Genomic DNA, 18871 nt, shown 5'->3' with positions numbered 1-18871 from the left:
AGCTTTGATTTGACAGTGGAAGTGTCTCAAAGCCCATGGCTACTGTCAAGACTATTTCAAGTTTCTAAGAGGTTGAGTTCAGTTTGTAGCTGAGAGGCAAGGGGGTTACTCTAGCAGTTTTAAAGAGTCCATTGGAGGACCACCATGTTTAGATACTTCTCACAGGTGGCAGAGAAATTACCCTGAAATGAGCACTGTTCAGGTGCATAATAGCACCCCTAAAAGGAGGGTATGCTACGTTCTAATCCGATGATAAAAGCTGTGAGAAACCCCTCAGATCCATTATTCCTGGCTTTTCCCCTTTTCAACATACAAGATACAGAATAAGTAGTCTGTTGTATCATCCTAATAAGCTTGCTTAAGTCTTGGCATATTGTTGCCTGCTGGTCTTTACTGGCATTTCCTTGAAGTACTTTCTTTTACCTAGATCACTGTACTACTTGAGTGCCGCTTAAACATAAATATTCAAGGAGGAAATTCTCCCCAATTTTGTGGGGTTATTACAAGTAGTGTTTACTGTGGAAGAGTGGAATCAGTTTTATATTTCCACTCAGAAGCCCAAAAGGTTTGTCATTCATCTCTCGTGGGTACAAGTTTCAGAGTTGCAGGCCACTCCCATATTGGTGTCTCTCACTCTTGGGGATGAAAGTTATGTCACAGAAGAGGAACACATCTGTCATGGGATGAAGTCCTAGTGACCGAGTGCAAGATAGCTGCTCAGGGAGCTATTAGAAGGATCCTCATGTTATGTCATTAAAGCTACAGATTTGACCTGAAATGCCAAAGATTCTACAAACAAATTTACAACTAGGATTAAAAGAGAAGTTTCAAGACATCAATAATCACAAGCTGTTTGCCATGCCTAAATTTCCTATTCTAGCTGGGATTTATCACGAGCCACAATAAAAGCTTACAGAGACCAAGACAGATGGACAGTGCCAAAAAACAATTAAGGGCCTCATTGGGCAAAAGTCTAATGTTGGTGTCTGCAAACAAGGAGTGTTACCAGGCACTGAGCAGAGACCCAATTTGGAGGGAAGACTGGCTGGGAAGTCATGCATTTAACAGTGGTTTAAGAACACACAGCATAGAGTACCTGGAATTTCTGATCAGCTCCACTTGTCTTGGTGTCAATGCAAAAATGCATGGACTCTCCTGAAGCTTCTCACTATTCTGTGGGACTGAAGAGAAGGAGAAGAAAAACAGGAGACTTTACACTCCAACGTACATCAAAATGATACTGAAATGAATCGCGTTGGAGCCCTCATTTTACTTTCTGATTAGCAATACACCCAGATTGTTTAGCACCATATATGTTTCTTTAAATTGGCATCGGAGGAGTTGTCTGCTGGGCTTGGAGAATGTACCTCTAAAGCCAAAGAGATGCAGGAAAACTGCGAACAGGGCATCTTGTTATTGCAGGATAAGGAAGGGAGAGATGTGACAAACTGAAGGTCTACACTGGACCTTAAAGTCAATCTAGAAAAAGATATGCAATTCCAGCTACAGCAACTGCATAGCTGGAATTGACATATCTATGACTGACTTCTCTGGCTGTCTTCACTGAGGGAGGTAGACAGGAACAACTCTCTGGTCAACCTCCCTTACGCCTTGTGAGAATGAGGAATAGAGGGACATGCAGAATCAAACCCAGGAACCTGACCGGGTTGATCTCCCAGCAAGTATAGATTTACCCAAAACATCTTTCCACCATTGATCAGTACACACTGCTCACTCCTTGCCTGCCTGTTTTGTTGCAGGACAGCTAACATGCTGTGACATTTGTGCTAGCCATTTTCCTTCAACTTCCCAATGAGGCAACAGTTCACCACTTGAAAATAAGAGCACATTATGAGTCCTATCACAGCACAAAAACTAGAATTCCAGGGAAAACGCAAAGACATGTCAATGCATAATATGGAAGGAGACGGTTAGACCAGCTGTGGAAAAGGAAAAAAGCACTCTAACATCAACACCAAGTGATAAGATAGCCTCAGAACGCTGGCCCCAAAGGGCAGAGAAAAGCAGTGTCAAATACCTTAAATTGCACCATTAACTTAAGGGAATGTAATGATCTGTCAACAGATAAGGAAATGTTAACTACAACGCAGGGTGGACAAAAAATGGATTAAAAAAGTCAATTTAATTTAAATTTTAAAATCCACATTAAATACATTTTTCTTTTTATAATAAAACAGGCTTGTTTAAATTTAAATTAGAAATTATGACAGCTATATTAAGGCCTAACTTTACTTGAAGGCCAGGGTGGGCAATAATGTCTGATGGGGACACACAGATTTAGGAAAGTGGTCAAGGGTTGAATTTTCTATAGTGTGGGTGAGGGGTGTGGGATAGAGGCTGGGTGCAGAAGGGATCTTGAGGTAGAGGACTGGGGTGCAGGAGCATGTGGGGTCTGAAAGGAAGTATGAGTGAAGGAGGGTGTTGTGACCTGGGGCATGGGCTTGGGAGGAGGTATAGGTGCAGGAGAGGATTTTGGCCTGGGGGAGAGGAGTTGGAGGGGGTGCAGGGTCTGGGAGGGAGTTGTGGCCCTGGGTGGGGAGAGGTACGGAGGGTCTGGTTGCTGATCTGGGGCAGGGAATTGAGGTGGGGGAGGGGCTGGCGTACCAGAGGTAGGCTGTGGCCGGGAGTTACTTACCTAGGTAGCTCCCTGCCAGCAGCAGCCCCAGATCAGTCAAGCTTGCTCCATGTGTCTTTGCTCCAGATGCCAAGGGGAAGGAAAGACTTTGTGCGCTGCTCCTGGCCCCCAGTAAAAATTGCTGAGCTCCTATTGGCCAGAGACCATAAACTGGCCAATGAGAGCTGGTAAGGTTTTTGCTGGAGGGTGGGGGCAGCGTACAAAGACTTCCTCTCCCCTTGGAGTCCGGAGCAGAAAGCTACATGGAGCTGGAAGGTGCCTAAAGCAGGATGGGGAAGTTCCAGGTTGCTTTAATCAGCTTCCTGCTGTGTGCTCGAGGGTTCCAAGAGCCTGGTCTGCAGGCTGGGTTCAGCCCACAGCCATATCTTGCCCTTTCCTGCTTTATGGTATTAAAATAATTCATACTGAAGTACATTCAAACACCATGTGTTTGCTGTTGAAGTTTTAAAGGAAGTCACACCACTAGACTGACGGAAGTCAGAGTTTAAAGGCCAGAAGGGTTATCTAGGCTGAACTCCTGTGTAATATTCACCGGGGAGGGATGGGGGGGAGTGGGGAGGATTGGGGGCGGTGGGTCAGAGGGGATAGTCCATCTTATCCCCAATTGCTGACAAGTTTAGAGGTGGCAAATCTCATTGGCTAAGCACTCATTACCTAAGTGTTAACAAGCAGTAGCCTCTTCTGCAGGTACGGAGAGAATACTTTCTTCAGTTCAGTTTTCTAGATTAGATCACTTCAAAACTAGTTCATTCAAACTTGAAAAACTAACTCAGAGCTTAAAAAACCAAGAAAGCTCTTTTGACCTACGAATAAAAACTAAGCGAGCAGATCTTGTAGTTCTGAAATCTTGAACATGGTGACCAGAGGCCAATTCACCATCTGCAAATATTTTAATCAGTTTTAAATTCAAAATATGTTTTGATAATTTTTCTCTTATGCATCCAACACATTTAAGGTAGTTTTATTTAACTAACCAAAACTACAGTAAAATGCTGCCTTGGAGAATTTTTAGTTCAATTCCAGTTTCCATGCAAGTGGAGCTCCTCACAAATCTCAAAAATTAATCTAAAATGTTTTATTCATCATTTTCTCACGTAATAAGTCAAAATTACAAACTGGAATCATGTCCTCTCAGAGGTCCAGAGAGACCCATGCCACCTCCAGCTTGAGGCCCCTAGCCATCACAAAAATAAAAATGACACGTGAGAACAAAATAAGGCACAAAAAAGACAATTTGAATATTTAACAAATGCTTTTCCAGCCTTTTTCTGTGCAAATGCACTAGATGAGGCATGAGCATAAAAACAAGTTGCAAAACTTTTCGTATGGCAAGAAGTTAACAAGTGTCTAAATCTGAGCCCTCCCTCCCCCTTGAGCTTGAAGCTAAGAATAAATGTCCCTCCTTTTCCCTGACTAGCCCTGATCTGAATAGATGTATATCAAAGTCATACAATTGCTTAAGTGTGCACAGGGCAGCCTCCCTAATTAGCAAAAAGTGTCCAAATTATACCAGTGAGAATCAACCTCTTCAGAAAGTAACAATTAAATCAAGGATTGAAATTAAGGTTTTTAGCTTAGCCATTTAAACCAATGATTAAAAAAAAATCCACCCTGCAAGAATCCTCTTTTCCAAAGCAGCCACCTTTTCCAAGAGCAATGCCTGTGCCCTGATTGAGTGTGCAAATCTCAGCATCAAAGCTGTGACCCAAGCAGTTTCGCCACTTACCCCTCATCACTGTAGGATTCAATTTTCAGCTCAGGTTGTGGTGATCAATTCATCTCCCAGCAGCATAATATCTATCACACCATCTACCCCAAAATACATAAAAAGCCTACACTTCTGCAACATACCAAATGGATGTTGGCAGGTGTCACACATAAGGTCACTTCCAGATTACCTCCTTCCCATCTCACTCAAATGTAATTGAGCTCTAAGTCCTGCCAGAGGTTGGGAAGAAAACAAGTATGACTGTGAGGCAGCACAGTGGTACTTTCCTCCTCATACCAACAAACAGAGACTGAAGCATCTGCAGCCTTAGACAGTGAGACTGCACAACCAGAATCACACCCATCAATGCAAGACTCACTCTCCTTCAGTAGGCTTCAGAGGTAACTGTGTTAGTCTGAGCAAAAACAACGAGGAGTCTGGTGGCCCCTTGAAGGCTAACAACTTTATCATGGCATAAGCTTTTGTGAGTTGTTTCATCTTTCACTACATGCACGAAGTGAGTTGCAACTCTCAAAAGCTTATGGCATAATAAAACTGTTAGTCTTCAAGGTGCTTCTGGACTCCTTGCTTTCCTTTTGCAGCTAGAGGCCTTAAAAGAGGAAGGGAAGCAGAATGAAGAAACCTGAGTCTCCTTCACCCCCTTCTTTGAAGGAACTGAGCAACTCATCTCTCCTGGAAGACAGTTAGGGTCCTCTCACCCATAGCCAGTGAATATCTGCACCGAGAGGACCAGAAGAGGCTGTCAGAGACTGATGTAAGTGAAGAACTCTGCAATATTCCGAATCCATATGCAGCTAGAAAAAAAAAGCATACTGCATCAGACCAGTGGTCCATCTATTTCAGTATCCTTACACCAACAGTGACCAGTACCAGATACTTAAAGGGTGTACGTGCTGTTCAGTAAGTTATAGGATAATCCGTCCTCAAGGAGAATTTCTGCTTGGTCTTGACTAGAGGTTGGTTTGTGACCTAAAGTATGAGACAGTAGCCCCTTTCAAAAACTCTTGCTGTAACTCAAAGATGAATTCCTCACAGTTGTGACTTAGCAAAATGACTAAATACCTCCTGGGCCAACAGCAAAAAGTCACATAAAGCTATTCAATGCTTAGAGTTGGGCACTCAATCAAAAGTGAATTGCAGCCAAAAGCCTTTTCTGAAAATGAGCTATCCCAAATGCCTGAATTACAGCTTTTCTGATGTGCGCGCCTTCTGGGGTGAATTTCTGTTAAAATCCCAGGGTAGCTGATAAAGAAGTCAATTAATTATGAACTTTGAGCTATATCAGCAATTCTCAAACTTTGAGACAAGACGGACAACTGCTAACACACAAGTACTTGACATAACCCTTTAGGATTTTAGTTCAATTTAATTAAAATAGGTTCTTATTCTCAGAAGACAACCACAAACAAGTTTGAACAGCTGAGCATGATGGCTTAAAGCTTTTTGATGTCAGGATATTTAGTGTTAGGACTTCCTCACTCTAAGCTGTATTGTTGTATCAGTGCATCATATTTAACAGACTGGGAGCCCACTACCTACGTCACTATCTCCCTTTTGCGATACATGTTCATAGTTGTAGTCAGAGGAGGCAACGTTAAATTCTCCCCTTGGATATATATCAGAGAACGGACTGCTGACATGGGATTCTCTGTGAAAGGGTCCTCCCATCCCACAGTCCAAAGCATTGACAACTTTTGGGTATAGCGCAAAAGACCCATTCATTCCACAGGCCTTTGATGACACACATTGGCTAATGTAAAGGGATGCTAGTGCACTTCATATTGGGACTTGTGTTATAGCCCACTGCATGTTTCTGAATTTTAAAAAATGGACAGGCTGCCTAGGGAATATGGATGTGCACTTCTTATTCTAATTCACAGTGAATCAATAAATCCTCCAATTTGTTCACCTTTGAGAACTAGTCCAGACACAGAGGATAGTCCAGAGAGAGAACTGAACCAATGCCTTGAAATATGCCCTTGGGAGGATTTCTCAGAGGATGTCCAGTGCAGGGACGTGTGTTTCGCAATCAAGAAAACTCAGTTGCCTCAGCCACCCCAGGTACATCTACACTGCAATTAGACATCTACGGCTGTGCGAGGTAACGGGGACACTGGCTCGTTTAACTGCAGTGCAGCGGTTCAGGCTCTGGCTGGAGTCAGAGCTTGGAGTCCTAAAACTGGGACTCCAGCCTGAACGCAAACATCGACAATGCAATTAAATAGCTCATAAGACCAACCATGCAAGCCTGAGCCGCAGGTTTTTAAATACAGTGTAGCATATCCCAAGACAGACTACACATATACAGCAACTGAGCTTGATCTTCAAGAAGGGAAGTAGATACTGCCAATTTCATTACTCAGATAAAAAGCAGAATACAAATTACCTAGCAGATACCATCAAAAGGTCTGAAGCAAGTGGAGATACAGTTTACTGTATCAGTCGCTGGAACGCTCTAATTATATAGCCCTCTGGCTCTCTCAATACCAGCAGATCCTCCTCATGCACTGCCTCCAAGTGAAGATTGCAGTACTCTGAACGCTAACCAACATACAGGGGTGTGTGCCTGCTTTCTCCTCAGAAGAGCCAGCCAAAGTTCTCTCACATTTCACTATTACCAGAACATGTTCATCTTCGATGGAAACTAAGACGTTTACTGAAAACCACAGCATGGCTAGGGAAGTCTACAAAATGCATCCTGTCAGCAAATAAGTTTTTTCCACCTTGCCGACACACAAAAGCTATACCCGTTCAAGTAAACCAGCAACCTCGAGGTGAACAGCCTTAAACTATTTTTAATATGGCTATACAAGGAAGTGGAGATGATTTAATTAAATCCATTCCTAAACTGAATTGCTGTAACACGTGTTCATGTAGCTACCAAGTATGGAACGATGCCTACTTCACAAAATACAACCTCCTTGCCCTAACACCTGAAGCTGTATCTTTGTTTACGAGCACCGGAATGGGACACTCTCCAGCAGGGGAAGTATGTCTGCCTAGAGATCAAGTTAGAGCAGACCCCACAAGCCCTGGCCTAACGGCTGGATCCAGCCCACCCTTGTGGACGGAGCAGCCCCTCTCAAAACAGTGAGATGCTCCCTGGGGCTTCCCGCGCTGCAAGAGAGGAGGGAGGAGAACATCACATGCTGCCCTCACCCCCATTTCTCAGCTCCCATTGGCTAGTATCTAGTCAATAGGAACTCGCAGATTTTGCTGGAGGTCGGGTCAGCACGCAGACTCCCCGGAAGCACAGAGAGCCACTGGGAGTGGTCTAGGATGGCTAGCAAGCCTGGAAGCTTGCCCAAGAGTGCTGCTGGCCAGGAGCGGCTCAGGTAAGTGCCTCTGTTGCTGCTGCCCCCGCCACTGCCCTCAGCACAGCATCCTCTCCCGCACCCATACCCTCCTCCTGGATGTAGCACCCCTATTCCCCGCCTCAGGTCAAAACCACCTTCCTTCACCCAAATTTCCTCTCAGACCCCCCCACTCTCTCCTGCATGCCAGTGCCCTACCCTGTGCTACTTTCCGTACTTCACACCATGCACCCTTCTATAGAAAACTATGGCCCTTGACCACTGACCGAAATCTTGGAGTGCCCCCCCCCCCACCAAAAATTATTGCCCACCGCTGAGTGAGAGAAAAGGTGGGTGAGGTAGTATCTTCTAACTTATCTTTGTGACAGACAAGGGGTTAGTTTTGAGCTTACACACTGCTCTTTCTTCTGGTCAGAAGAGGTCCGAGTAAGCTCAAAAGCTCATCCCTCACCAACAGAAGTTGGTCCAATAAAAGACACTACCTCAGTGGGATGTTACTGGATTGTGATATATCTTTACAGATCATTGTTGCAACCTGTGTTATATGTTGGCAATAAATCATGTACAAAGTGCCGCAAGTGAGATATTTATGTGAAGCCTATGATTTGCTGGTTATAGTTATGTGTGTGCATGTATTGTTTTTGTACATGAAGATACCAACATTAGCTGTGCGTCTGTATTTCAAATGTTAGCTCCTGGAGTCACACCACAGAGTAGTTAGCCAGCATGCCTGGAAAAGACTAGTGAGACCATCCATCAAGAACTATTCAACGAACAAGGAAGCATGGGAGCCACCCAACTACACTGAATAGACTTGCCTGAAAGCCTTCAATCTGGAATGCGGGCCATGGCATCTGCCTATGAAGGCCCGAGTCATGCACGGACTGGTGACTTGCTCATGACAAACTCCTTTCTGTAGCTCTATTTTCCCCACAAACAGCAACAGAGTTTCTCCCTGTGGCCTAGGATACATAAAGGGTCTTGGGAGATTCCTCCAACCCAGGTTCTCATCTCTGGAGGATCTTGGCTATGAACTGAACTTTACAAAAGGACTGATGACCCCTGCCAAGAGCAGATCTATTTCAGAGACTTGATTTAAGATGCCAAATTGTTCCACTTCTGCTACAAGGCTGCACCAAGAACACTGCAATTGGTGTATGCACTAGATTCCTTTAACAATTTCAACTCATCCTTCTTTTGTATAAACAAACCATTAGATTCTAAAGGACTGGCTAACAGTGCTCTTCATGGGTAAGATCTGTGTTATAAATGGATCTGGAAATGTGGCTGGTCCTTTGGGATTAAGAACCTGCTTTGATTTGCTGAGATTGGTTTTCATGTCCTCATATCTGGGAGTGGTACTGGTGACGGCACAGGGGCAGTGAAGTGTTTAAGGAAATTGCTTGCATCACTTCTTGCTAGTCAGTGTGGTGAATAGATGTGCCCTGTGTGACTGGTTTGGTGTGCCGTATAGTGGGGGACCCCCCAGTCCTGGGCCTGTACGTAATCCCATCTCTAAGCAATGACACTGAACTGACACACACAGCAGTGCCCCAGAAAACCACTTGTATTACACTCACCCACATTGTCTCTCTAACATCCTGCAACCCATACAGCTACAACCCCACTACGTACAACGGTAGAGATGCAGTTAAATATAGCCCACCTTTTGATCTCAATTTGATATTTCAAGGAGGCAAGAGATCCTGTTTCTCAACACCATTAGCTTCCGATTAACAAAGATCCTTCTATTTAAAAGTCAGGGGAAAAAAAATGACAGTTCCCTTGTTTGCCTCATCATAGTATATATACTTAAAGGTCTTTTGTAGCAGGACATTTACCCAGGTCCCATTATGATGTCCATATCAAATGGTCCATGATTCAAGATCTACCTCAGGCATCGCTATGGCCACCAGTAGCATCTGACTTTTCTATAGAAAAACTCTCAGGACTGGTCTACAGACAAGATGCATTTCTTTAACAAAAAGGTGTAAAATTGACAAGTAGTAAACCAAAGCCATTGATAAGCCTTTATTCTCCCAAGAGATCCCTCTTTTTTTTTTTCTCTCTGTTTCATCAAGCAGAGGTCTATAGTCTCAGGATGTTAACCATTCCCTGCCTGCTAACTCTGGAGGCAGCTAATTATGCCAGGCTGGAACAGCCCCAGCAAGCCCAGCAGTGGGACCTAAGTTAAAATGGTAAACTATTTCAGCGCTATCATTTAACTGGTTACCTGTTTTAATGTCCCTACCAGACACATTTAACTTTGATTTGGTATTCCTAATACTTTGAGTTAAAATGTTCAACATGCCAGCTTCCACAACACAAACTATTAGTGTGCACTTACAAGCACATTTCACTAGCACTCTAATGAATAAAATTACACCGAAAAAAGAAAATTTGTCAGTCATGCCCTGGGAACCAGAGATTCTCCAGGAGGTGCTAGCTTCCATAGGAAGTAGGATGCCAGTTTAGGCAAACGAAAGACATAGCACTTTTATGTACTGTCAAACTTCAATGTCCTCTGCTAATCAGGCTAAATGTATGTCTCATCTCCAGATGCTTCCACTCCTTTCTATTGGAACTATGAGTAAGAGGAGATGGGATTGTGGCTAAAAAAACATTTCATTTGTGTTTCCAATGAACTAGCATACAAAGCATTCAAGACTAAAGTAACCAATTTCTAAGGCTCTCCAAGTTATTGCAGTCTTAATGACTGTACTGCCTTCAGACACAGTCAAATCATGTACATCTGAAACCTGGATAGTATAGTCAATACAATTTTCATTTTGTACTGGTGAGTAGTCTAGAAGCTAAAAATACGGAAAATAAGAGTAAATAGCAAACATCCACAAGGAAAAACAAACATATGGAATAAGTTAACAGCGAAGGCAACTCAAACAGAGGATATAAATAACCTCAAGGGATACTCAGCGTAGTTTGTGAAGGCGGAAGGGAGTGAAGGGGTATGACGAAAAAAGCAGGAAGGTGGGATTAAGAAATTATGAAAGTGCAGGCACACAGGAACAGGAAACAGCAATCTGGACCTAAAATTTATGTTCTCCTGAATTAAAGGAGGACAGTAGCAGAGAGGTAGCCTTGTTAGTCAGTACTCCAATAAAACAAAACAGTTAAAGTATCATCTGATTTGTGTTCTGACTGGTTTCTTACAGCCACACAACACGGTTATAGAAAGTGCCTTTTATGTCCACATGAGATAAGTGAATCCACACTTCTGCATACCAAGGCTATTCAGTGGTGGCTGTTTCCAACATCCCTTCACATTTCCAGTCTATGTTCAGACTGCTCAGGTCGTCTAGTTGCAGTAGTATAAGAGATCACTACTTTAGCAACACTGCTTTCATCTTTGTGCACATTAGGATCAAGCCTTTCCAGCAATGGGAAACCCTCAAGTCTTGTGTGTATTTTTCTCATAAAGTCCATTCTGTAATAAAGCTTGAGGCTACCAAACTTACAATGTAGGCCACTGAAGAAGTGTGTGGCTCGGGGGTAGGCAATAATTTGATGGGTGGAGGGGCACTATACGAATTTGGAGAGTCATCAAAGGCCATGCTCTTCCATATTATTAATGGAGACAGCACAGGGTCTGGGATGGATGTTGGGTGCAGAAGGGAGCATGGGGTAAGAACCTGGGGTGCATGCAGGAAAAGGTCCAGCATCTAGGAGGGAGTTTGGGTGAAGAAGGCAGATAGGACTAGGGCAGGGATGCAGGGGTTTGGGCTGTGACCTTGGGCAGAAGAAAGTTGTGACCTGGGGCAGGGGACTGGGGTGCAGGAGGAAGGAGGGCAGTGGTTTGGATTTTGACCTAGGGCAGGGCATGGAGGTACAGGGTCTGGCAGGAGGTATGGGTAAAGGAGGAGGGAGGATCTAGAGTGCCAGAGGCAGGCTCTGCTGGGAGACTTACCTGGATGACTCCCAGTCAGCAACCCTGCAGGAACCTGTTGCAGGCTCTCTGCCTACTGCGGTCCCAGACTGCTCAAAATTGCACCAAGGCAACGGGGTGGCTTCATAAGCTGCCAGGCCCCAACCCCACGGCAAAGGTCTGAGCTCATATTGGCTGGAAACCAGCCAATGGGAGCTGAGATATTTTGTAAGGAGTGGAAGCAGTGCATGAAGGCTCCCCTTCCTCTCCCTACCTCTCCCAGGTGTCTGGAGCAGAGGGCTATATGCAGCTGCAAGCTACTTAAAGCAGTGTCTGGCTGCTCTGTGCCTGAAGCAGCTCACAAACTGGATCCAGTAGCTTGGCAGGCTGGATCTTGGTGAAATTCAACAGGTTACAAAGCAAAAGGAGCCACAACCATAGCAAAGACACACTTTGCCTATGCCACACACTTTACAACCACTTATGGCTATACCTGTCACAACCTAGAACCATAAACACTAATCCAGACTGATGAACATGGCTCCGAGGTGGAGTGAGTTGCTTCTTTCATCTTCAAAGTTCCTCTAGCATCTCTTCAAAATAAGACAAAGGTGCATAAAGAAACTTATGGCAGATTTCTAAAATTAAGATGACGTGTGTGATTTACAAACAGTAATTCACCTTTGTGCAAGGCTAAGGTGTCTACACTTAAGTTGAAAGCAAAGCCCCAGAAGCACTTCCAGTACTCTATGCAAACAACCTCTAGGAGGGGAGTAGCTAACAGCCGTAGAGCTCAGTTCTGTAGAATCCCTGTAACTTTCTGCACTCAAGGGTGTGCATGTTTTCTCAAACCCCTCCCCCCCCCCCCCCCCCCCGAGACAGAAAGTTATGGTGCCAGTGTAGACTTAGCCTAAATTTGCCATGATAAAGTATAGAACTAACTGGCACCGCACTGAAAGGGCACTGATCCAGTTTAGAATAGCTGTTAACTCTCATGGAGAAAACAGCTGCTCCCCTAATATGCTGCTACATTAACAAGAGCAGATTATGATTCAGCACACAAGGATGCAAGATGTTAAGGCAGCATTTGTATTCTTCAGTGAAAAAGCTACAGCAAAACAAGACAGGCTTTCAAGTCACTTATCAAAGAGACTGAAGCTCGTGCTTCAAGAAAGGTTAAAAAAACCCACACATGACAAACATTATGGCAAAAAGAGAGACGCTGACTAGAAGAAAATCTACTAGTTTTCTCTCTCTAATTTGACCTCACTGCTCATCTAAAGAGTGCTGCCATGAAACCTGGATGTTTTTCACGGTTGTTTTCCAGACTGAGTCGTGGCTATTAATCTCACATCTGCATAGTTCAACAACTCACCTAGCTCTGTTGGCTTCAGCAGTTCATCCAAGGTGGTGTAGAAGGGAAGCTTCACCAGCCGAACTTCAGGTTTTACAACTTTGGGTGGTAACCTTCCCAGTCCATTAAGGTATTTCCCATAGAGTGCAGGATAGTCAATGTTAGGCGTGGAGAGAGAAGTCCTAGCAACAGTGCTCCCTCGGTCATAAGAAGAGTGTATGGAGAGTGCCTCTGGAGGTCGGTGCTGCTGTGGTTGCCCTGATTCAGAGCTCTTCTTAGCATAGCGAGTCTCATAGAGCTCTTTAATTTTCTTGAAAACTTCAGGGCTACAATCAAACTGGACCAGCTGCAATGCTCTAGTGACCAGTTCATGTTTAAGTCCACTCTTACTCCGGCCAACAAAACCCAGTAACATCTGAAGATCTGAGACTCTGAAACTCATCACCATGTTCTAGGAAATAAAGGTAAGAAATTAAAGTAAATGACTTTTTAAAAAGTTATAAATAAATCAAGTGACAATCCTCTCCAAAATCTGTACCCCGGAACTCAAGAGAAAACTTCCCTTGCAAGAGCGACACCTAGCCTTCTATTTTGCTGAGCTGCTGTTCAACTGGTAAACGTGCCATACATTTCACACTTGTTTGTGCAACAGCAATACACAGTAGATCTACAGAACACCAGCCACCATACACAGACCCAAAAGCAGTGACAAACTAGTCAATGAATTACCACCAAATATTTGTGATAAATGAAGTAATCTCATGATAACAACTGGAAATAATGGCAATCACAAGGAGTGTATCTGTGGTTAACTACTTTAGTCTACATCTCACTTCCTTCTATCAGTTCTCCTGTGAAAAGGACCAGTGTCTGCTTCTAGTACTGCTCTGGGGGAGCCCTGTGAACCTACCAATTTCAATGCTGACCCTAAAGTTCTGAACACCAAAAAACTGACCAGTCTTGTCAACTTCACTCTTCTTCTGCCTGGGGGCTCAGAGAGAATTGAAGCTGTCTGTAGAATCAAGGACAACAAAGGATTGATCTACACTTGGAAGACTTTTTTCATAAGGATAAGAAAAAGAAATAAGTATTAATTAAATTAATGCTCATGTTCTACAGAACTTGATCATTGATGCCTTTCTCACTGCTGAAAATTAAAAAGTAAAACAAAACCCTTCACATTCTTTACCCTGGATGTACATGCATTTTTCAAGCCCTGAAAATATGTTTCAACATTAGCACTTATTCTAGCAGCTTGCTCACTGGTTTTTCAAAAGAACAGGAAAAATCTTCCAGAAAAGAAAACCTCTGTATCCAGCTATAGGGGAAAGAATCAGACACTCACTACATCTTTCCCGTATTTATTTTTTTGATTATATAAAAAAATATGTACAGGAATCAGATTATTAATTTACAAAAGAAGCTGAAAATACCATTCAACAAAAAAACTTGACAAACCAACTTTTAAAGGAAAACAGCAACTGAATTAAATACAGAAATGTTCATTAGCTATACCTGAGGAGCACGAAATTCAGTACAGGCCCCAGCCACATAGCAATGGCACCCTATGTACATCAGTATAACCTGTAATGTACACAACACCTATAGCAGGGGTGGGCAACAAAAGAGCAGCAGCCCACCAGGGCTAGTTACTGGTGGGCTGCCACCACTATATTTACCTGCACCTACACAGGTATCGGGTCATGAGACCTCTCATTAGTTGATGATTGCCACTTGCAGAACAATGGGAGGAATGGGAAGCAACATGGACTGGTCACCAATTCCCACTATTCCCATTGACCACAAACAGCAATCTACAGCCAATAAAAACTGATTGCCTGATACCTGGTGTTAAATAAAGAGGTGGGGGACTGCCAGCAACTAACCATGTGGGCTGGATCCAGCCCATGGGCTAGTATTTGCCCACTGTTGTCCTATAGCAACAAAAGGGATTTTTTGGTTGTTGCAGCAACACGATGTTCCTAACCACTAGCAGCTAGTTTGATGGAAGCAGTCTACCTTTGACATACATGTATCCTCACTGGCAGTTAGATGGGCATAAGTATGGCAGGCACTGCCACTCAAATGCCACACTATGTCAACCTTAAGGTTAAGAATTAACTTCTTACGTTTTATTCTTCTCCCTTTCCTGGGAAATACCCTTTGACTTCCTGTTTCACTGAAGAAGCTGTAGAACTACATCACAAGTACACCTGGGTTCAGTGACACATTTTGTAGCTTGATGTGTCCTGGTCTCTTCAATGAGAGAAAGAAAGGGCAGGGGGACAGAGCTTTGACAAACCCAGGAAAGATGTTCAGTAGTTAAGAAAGTAATCTAGGAGTCAGGAGACCCAAATTCAAGTCCCTGCTTTGCCACATGCTTCTGGTGTGACCCTGGGCAAGTCAGTCTCTCTATGCATCACTACCCGTTTATAAAATGGGTGTAACAGAACTTTTCCATACCCCAAAGGGGCATTGTGAGGATAAATACATGACTGATAATGGGGTGGCTGGATACTACAGCAAAGGGGACTACATAAGTACCTTAAGCAAGAGACCTTGTGAGCAGCCAGCCCCTCAGTAACACAGGGCTGGTTTCCACCCCTCAGGGACACCCAGCAGGCAGAGCAGGGACTTGAACCAGGGGCCCTCAGAGCCTTAGCAAAGGCCCTCACCCCCTACTCCACACAGGGCACTAGTGTGCCTTAAGCATAGTGCCTTAAGCAAGAGAGTTATTCCTGTGCTCATTAATTTCCTGTCCTCTTCGTATCCTAGGCATATAAATCAGTGCTTAACTCACGTGCTTTTTGCAGTTTATACTAACCTAGATTTCATGTCTACAGACATTATTAGATTTGAACAACAAAAAGCAAAACAGAATATTTTAACACAGAAATATAAGTCTAGAATCTCAGACCTATAACCCAGAGTGGTATGAATATGCAGTTATAATACAATATATAGAGATATACATCTCATAGACCTGGAAGGGACCTTGGCAGGTCATCAAGACCAGTCCCCTACCCTCTTGGCAAGACCAAGCACCATCCCTTTTCTGATCTATTTGCCCCAGATTACTAAATGGGCCCCCTCAAGGACTGAGTTCACAATGCTGGGTTTAGTAGGCCAATGCTCAAGTCACAGAGCTATCCCTCCTCCCAAAATCTACTTGCCCCAGACCCCTAATTGACCTCTTCAGGGACTGAACTCACAACCCTGGACTTACAGGGTCAACACTTAAACCACCAAGCTGCCTAGTGATTATGCTTATTTGTCCCACACCCTTAAGTGGCTTCCTCAAGGACTGAGCTCAGAACTCTGGTTTTAGCATGCCAGCGCTCACACCACTGAGCTATCCCTTCCCCCAATTCTCATTAGCTAATGATATTATTTTAAAAGGAATATAGATGTAAGCTGTGGTCAGCCACTAGATAAGAAACTATTTCTTCAAGGAGCATGGAAAATAATAAATCCTCACTACAGCCAGACAGCAGAGCAGCGGTGGGCTTCTGCTCTCAATCAATGAGGAAGGCATAACAGGAAGAAGGGGAATCAGCCACCATTATGGCTAAATTTAAAAACAGCTCTCTACATTTTCTTCTGCCCTATGTGAGCCAGTTCTCAGTATGCACTAAGTTTGCCCTGTCATTCCAATACTTACTGCCTAATCCTGCCAGATGCTGAGTGCCTTCAACCATCACTGAAATCACTCAGAGGTGTTCAGCCTATAACAGGAATGGGAACCTTACCCTGGGAGTCCAGAGCACAGAGAACCTAGTTCTGCTTCACAGACAGAACACCTGTGATTCCGCTTACTGGCAGGCAGGAACTGAAGAACCCCACTCAGGCAGAAAGCAGTATCACTTAGCAGAGCTGGACTCAATAAAAAGGCTTGGAAGCTGTGCTGCATCATCCTGTCCCCAGTGAGGCTCATCATGCACAAAATATTTTGTAAGTAGAATGCAACTGAAAGTATTTTTTAAAAAGTCACATCACAAAGCAGCCTCCAAATATGTAGGATAGCATAGAATCCACAAGTCTATGCAGATTTATAGCAGCATCAAGGTTTTCTCCAAAACTTTTAAAGTACTGGATCCCATTCATTATCTACCTCTGTATTTACTTCCCTGAAAGCCTCACCATACCTTCACAATTCAGATAAATAAGCCATTTATGCCTTTTTTTTTTGGTGGTGGCGGGGAGTTGCAAACAACACAACCCACAGGAGACATTTGGACAGTTCACTCACCCTGACTCCAAAACCATTTCCTAAAATGTCAGCGGAGAAAACCTGCATGTCATCACTTCACACTCACACCCCCAACTGCACTTACAAACTCTTCACTCTGAAGCTCAGGGAGCTGAACTGGAACAGGAAAGGGGGCGTCATGAGGGAGTCACAGAGGAAGGGAAAAACGAGAGAGTAGATGCGAGAGAAAAGCAGGAGGCACCAGAGGTAATGACTACATGGGGGAGGCAATAGCAGCAGAAGATTAAGCAGGGGATAGGTAGGGAGGGAAGCCAAGGTGTGTGGGGAGCAACATGCCAGTTTTCATGATTATATCAGAACCATTATAACGATGGCGGATTAATCTGAAATGGGAGCATACGCTGAGAATTTTAGGACTGAGTGTTGGGGTGGGAGCCCCCTAAAACAGCAGTTAGGAGGGAACATGAAGCATCAACAGCACAGGTTGAAAGCAGGGCGAGGGGTGGGCATCTTAGGGGCCAACGGGGCAGCAGGAAAGACCCTGAAGGAATCTCAGGAATCACCTGGGGGCGAGAAGGCATAGAGGGAAGTGGCCCCTGGAGTTGGCAACCACAGGAGATCACTGATGCCGGCGGGACTGGGGAGGGGGTGGCGTGCTGACTCCAGAGGGAGTTACGGGGCGGGTTTGGGGAGGAAGGCACCGACGCCGGGAGCTGCGGTGGGGTCTCACGCAGGACGGTCCCGATGCCAGGAAGGGGTTATGGGGAAGAGAGGCCGGGCAGCGCTGACGCGAGGAGATGGGTCCCCTCGCGAGCTGGGGGACAGGACTCCGCCGGCGCCTGGGGAGTCCCCGGTAACGGGGAGGCGAGTGAGGGCTCAGGGCGGCAGAGGCGGGGCCGGCAGGGCTGGTGGACGAGGCCCAGGCGGGGGAGCGGCGAGCAGGCCGGCCCGGCGGGGGAGGTAGGAGCCGGGGGCGGCTCCCGCAGGGAAGGTCCCAGGGGGCCGCTCAGCCCCGGAGTGCGGGGGGCGCCGCCCCGGCCCGTGCCGCCGCCGCCCCCGACCCCGCGGCCCCCCCACCGCGGCCCCGCCCCGCGCGCCCCCCGCCGAGGGGAGGCCGCTCACTCACTTTCGCCTCCACCAGCTCCGCCGCCATCTTGGCTTCCAGCGTCCACCGGCGCGCCGGGAGCCGCCGCCGAATCACGTGACTCCCCCCCCCCCCCTCACCCCAAAAGGCAGGGGAGGGGTGAGGGAGGGCCGGGGAACCAATCCCATCACGCTCCGCCCCCACCCCGCCGTCCGCCAGCCGGCGCACGCGCACTGCCACCCACTCCCGCCCCGCCGGTGACCCCTTTCCAGCCGCCTCCGCGCCCTTAAAGAGACAGCGCCCGGGGCTGGGGGCGGTGCAGCGCCAGGCATAGCGGGGAGGGGAGGGTCGCGATCCCGATCCCGATCCCGGCTCGTCCCGCGGCGGTGGGCACCGAGCGAGAACAGGACTTCCCGGTGTAACTCTCCCTCCGGCTGGGTCATGGGGTGTAATTAATGAATAACGAGCTCGATAACGAGCGGCCTAACAATGGCCATTAATGGGGCTCCCCGACGGAGCAGGAGCCGGCTGAACGGCGGTGCCCCGGCTGGGACGTGACTCTCAGCTCACCCGCCCTTGGCTGCACGGGGCATTGGCTCATTCATCCCCGGGCACGGTCGTTTATGCACCGTGTTGTGTCC

The 18871-nt window shown here is 45.8% G+C and overlaps 1 protein-coding gene across 2 annotated transcripts in view; it reads right to left on the bottom strand.

Moving 5' to 3' along the window:
• The window catches only part of PIAS4 (protein inhibitor of activated STAT 4), a 39026-nt gene extending 20704 nt beyond the window's left edge, over positions 1 to 18322 (bottom strand). For both annotated transcript variants that reach the window (XM_074978077.1, XM_074978078.1), the window contains exons 1-3: positions 18273 to 18322; positions 12958 to 13387; positions 1097 to 1181 (exon numbers count right to left, since the gene is read on the bottom strand). In XM_074978077.1, the coding sequence (XP_074834178.1) occupies positions 1097 to 1181; positions 12958 to 13387; positions 18273 to 18299 (542 nt within the window). In that variant the 5' untranslated portion in view covers positions 18300 to 18322. The remainder of the gene's footprint in view (positions 1 to 1096; positions 1182 to 12957; positions 13388 to 18272) is intronic.
• Positions 18323 to 18871: the final 549 nt, after the last annotated feature.

The sequence above is a fragment of the Carettochelys insculpta genome, chromosome 27 (genome assembly GCF_033958435.1).
Source record: "Carettochelys insculpta isolate YL-2023 chromosome 27, ASM3395843v1, whole genome shotgun sequence".
Classification (NCBI taxonomy): domain Eukaryota; kingdom Metazoa; phylum Chordata; order Testudines; family Carettochelyidae; genus Carettochelys; species Carettochelys insculpta.
This window is presented reverse-complemented; position numbering and strand designations above follow the sequence as displayed.